The sequence below is a fragment of the Kryptolebias marmoratus genome, linkage group LG3 (genome assembly GCF_001649575.2).
Source record: "Kryptolebias marmoratus isolate JLee-2015 linkage group LG3, ASM164957v2, whole genome shotgun sequence".
Classification (NCBI taxonomy): Eukaryota; Metazoa; Chordata; class Actinopteri; order Cyprinodontiformes; family Rivulidae; genus Kryptolebias; species Kryptolebias marmoratus.
This window is the reverse complement of record NC_051432.1, coordinates 29,819,059-29,822,161: the sequence shown is the minus strand read 5'-3', so window position 1 is coordinate 29,822,161 and position 3,103 is coordinate 29,819,059. Positions and strand designations below refer to the sequence as shown.

General features: G+C 54.2%; 1 protein-coding gene across 2 annotated transcripts; it reads right to left on the bottom strand.

Annotated features, from left to right (window-relative positions):
• Positions 1–385: 385 nt before the first annotated feature.
• On the bottom strand, positions 386–3,078 carry prokr1a (prokineticin receptor 1a). Of its 2 annotated transcripts, XM_025003295.2 has the most exons (4): positions 2,806–3,078; positions 2,395–2,692; positions 1,864–2,266; positions 386–1,450 (listed from the first exon to the last, which is right to left on the bottom strand). In XM_025003295.2, exons 3-4 carry the CDS (start codon positions 2,253–2,255, stop codon positions 769–771), a joined length of 1,074 nt encoding a protein of 357 aa, XP_024859063.1. In that variant the 5' UTR covers positions 2,256–2,266; positions 2,395–2,692; positions 2,806–3,078; the 3' UTR covers positions 386–768. The 2 variants fall into 2 exon arrangements, with proteins under 2 accessions (XP_024859063.1, XP_024859062.1); XM_025003294.2 differs by having other exon boundaries at positions 1,864–2,692.
• Positions 3,079–3,103: the final 25 nt, after the last annotated feature.

Sequence of the window (3,103 nt, the reverse complement as noted above, 5' to 3'; positions counted from 1 at the left end):
TAGAGCTCCAACAGAACCGGGTTTAGAGCTCCAACAGGACCAGGTTTAGAGCTCCAACAGGACCAGGTTTAGAGCTCCATCAGGACCGGGTTTAGAGCTCCAACAGAACCGGGTTTAGAGCTCCAACAGAACCGGGTTAGAGCTCCAACAGAACCGGGTTTAGAGCTCCAACAGAACCGGGTTAGAGCTCCAACAGAACCAGGTTTAGAGCTCCAACAGAACCAGGTCTTCGGATCTCTGTGTTTCTGAGGTTTTGATATTTTTTTAAAGCTGAAAATGAGAAACGGAAGAACAGCAGGTGAACGGTTGTAGCATTAGTATAATATTAGTATAATATTAGTAAAATATTAGTATAATCCTGTAGTATAATAGGAGAACAGTAAAGTACATTTTTGTTAATTCAGGCTTTATTTAACCCGGCTCAATCAGTTTTTGTTGATTCATTAATAAACAGATAAATAAAGAATAATTAAAAACCTCTCAGGTCTTCAGTAAATGTTCTGCTGCCAGTCCAGACTGAAGAATCGCTCCCACAGTCGGACCAGAACCAGAACCATCAGCAGCTGAAAACAGACTCATTAAAGCTAGGGTTTCTGGGAAATGGAGTGTTTCCAATAAACCAATCAGAAGAGTTTCACTTCCTGTTAGTTCCTGCTCAGAACATATCGAGAACCTTTTAGATCCATTCAAAACTAAATGTCGTCCAAAGGTTCAGTTCCTGGTTGTCATTCCTGAAGTTCTGCTTCCTTATGTTTGGTGTTCGAAGCATCAGAGGTTCTCCGTCACGCGCAGGGAGGACGTCGGTGCTTCGCCTTCATCCATCGACCTTCTGGCCACAGAAGAGACCAGCTTCAGACGGAACGCGCCCATCTTCCTGAAGTACCTGCTGTTGTTCCGGACGCTCACCAGGCAGAGGGTGTTGATGATCCCGTTGCTCATGGCGACGCACTCGATGACGTAGAAGACCACCAGGGAGTTCCTGTTCCTGGAGATCAGGGTGGGGTAGAAGTCCCTCAGCAGGGTGAAGCCGTAGTAGGGCGCCCAGCACAGGACGTAGGCCATCAGCACCAGGACCAGCACCACCACGGTCCTGCGGCGCCGGCGGAGCCTCTTCCGGATCTGCTCCGTCTGGAATCCCGGAAGGTCTTTGAACCACAGCTCCCTGGAGATCCGAGTGTAGCAGGCGGCCATGACGGTCACGGGGCCCACGAACTCCAGAGCGAAGATGAGGAGGAAGTAGGAACGGTAGTAAAGCTGCTGGTCCACGGGCCAGATCTGGGCGCAGAACGTCTTGTAGGTGTGGCCTTGGAGGTGGGGGAAGGCGGTCTCTGAGGCCATGTAGGCAGAGGGGATGGAGACGACGGCAGGAACGACCCAAACCAGCAGAACCACGCAGTACGCCGTCCGGTTCTTCATACGAGGCCTCAGGGGGTGGAGGATCACCACGTACCTGCAGGAACAAAGAACCCGGGTCAGGAGAACAGAACCCACCTGTGGGTTCCGCCTGGTTCCAGCTGCAACAAACAGGTTCTCCAGCAAACAGAACCGCACTGACGTGTTCTAACCGTGGTTCTGAGGTTCTCCGTCTGAAACAGGAGCTGCAGCGGAACATCAGTTTGATGTGGAACCCCTGCTCCCGGGCCAGAACCAGGTCAGAACAAGACCCGGGTCAGACTCAGACCAGGAACAACCCGGGTCAGACCCAGGCCAGAACCGACCCGGGTCAGACCCAGACAAGAACCGACCCGGGTCAGATCCAGACCGGAACCGACCCGGGTCAGACCCAGGCCAGGACTCTCGGCTCATCGACGTTCTGGAGAGCAGCAGAACCCGAACCTGCGGCGGAGGTCCAGGGGGACCCACCTGTCCACGGCGATGGCCAGCAGAGCGTTGGTGGACACGTAGAGGGAAGCCGTCCGCAGGTAGTTGGTGGCGGCGCAGAGCAGCAGCCCGTGGTCCCAGGACAGCTGCTTCACCACGTAGTAGTCGAGCAGGAAGGGGCAGCACACGGCCGCCACCAGAACGTCCGACACGGCCAGGCTGGCGATCAGCAGGTTGGTCAGGTTCCTGAGCTGCTGGAACCGAGCCAGGCTGGCGATGAAGAGGCAGTTCCCCACCCCGCAGACCACCATGATGCTCACCAGCACCACGCCGATGACGATGGTGGCCACAGAGAAGGCCCTACCCCGCGTGGTGTCCGGGACCTCGTCCAGAGGAACCTCGTAGTCCAGGACGAGGTCTGTCAGGTTGTCCATTCTTGGAGCACCTGAAGGTCCAGAGGAAACCTGGTCAGAGTCACCACTGCTCAACCTGAAGACCCCTCAGGTTCTAACTGTCCTGGTGCACAGTCTACGGAGACAAACCAACTTCACTACCGCAGCTATCTGTTCGTACCTCCACCACCTGACAAACTACTTCCTGTCACAAGACAGAAACTCCAGCAAAGGATCAGGTCTGACCAGGACCGGATCAGAGCAGAGGGGCTGAGCAGTTTTCACCAGCGGATCAGCTGACCCGCTGGGTCTGGTTCTGAAGAGGACTTGTTAAATTTATCAACAGGAGGAGGAATGTTTCGTGTCCACTCCGAAATCCTCAGACAGGCGACAGACTGCAGGTCTGAGGAGCTTCTCTTACAGCGAGACCATCTTCATCATCAAACGCAGCTCTGCTCTGCTGATCCCGGGTCAGTTTCCTGCCACAGACAGACGGCACGACAAAGAGTTCAGACGAAGAAGAGTTCAGACGACGAAGAGTTCAGCATAAACTTCAAATAAAACCAAACAAACAAATGTAGGAAATACGAACCTGAAGCTGCTGAAGGAGCAGACTGAGCGTGCTCAGATGATGATGATGATGGTCCTACAGAGTGTGACCATGACAGCAGGACGAGACGGACTGAGGAGGAGGAAGAGGAGTTGGACAACGAGGAGGAGGGAGAAGAAGGGGAGAGAGGAGGAGCAGAAAGAGTCCTGAAGAGCTGAGCCACGCGTCTGAGGAGAAGATGTTTGTGTCTCCAATATGGAGGTTGGATGGAGCTGGTTGGGTGGAGCTGGTTGGGTGGAGCTTGTTGGGTGGAGCTGGTTGGGTGGAGCTGGTTGGGTGG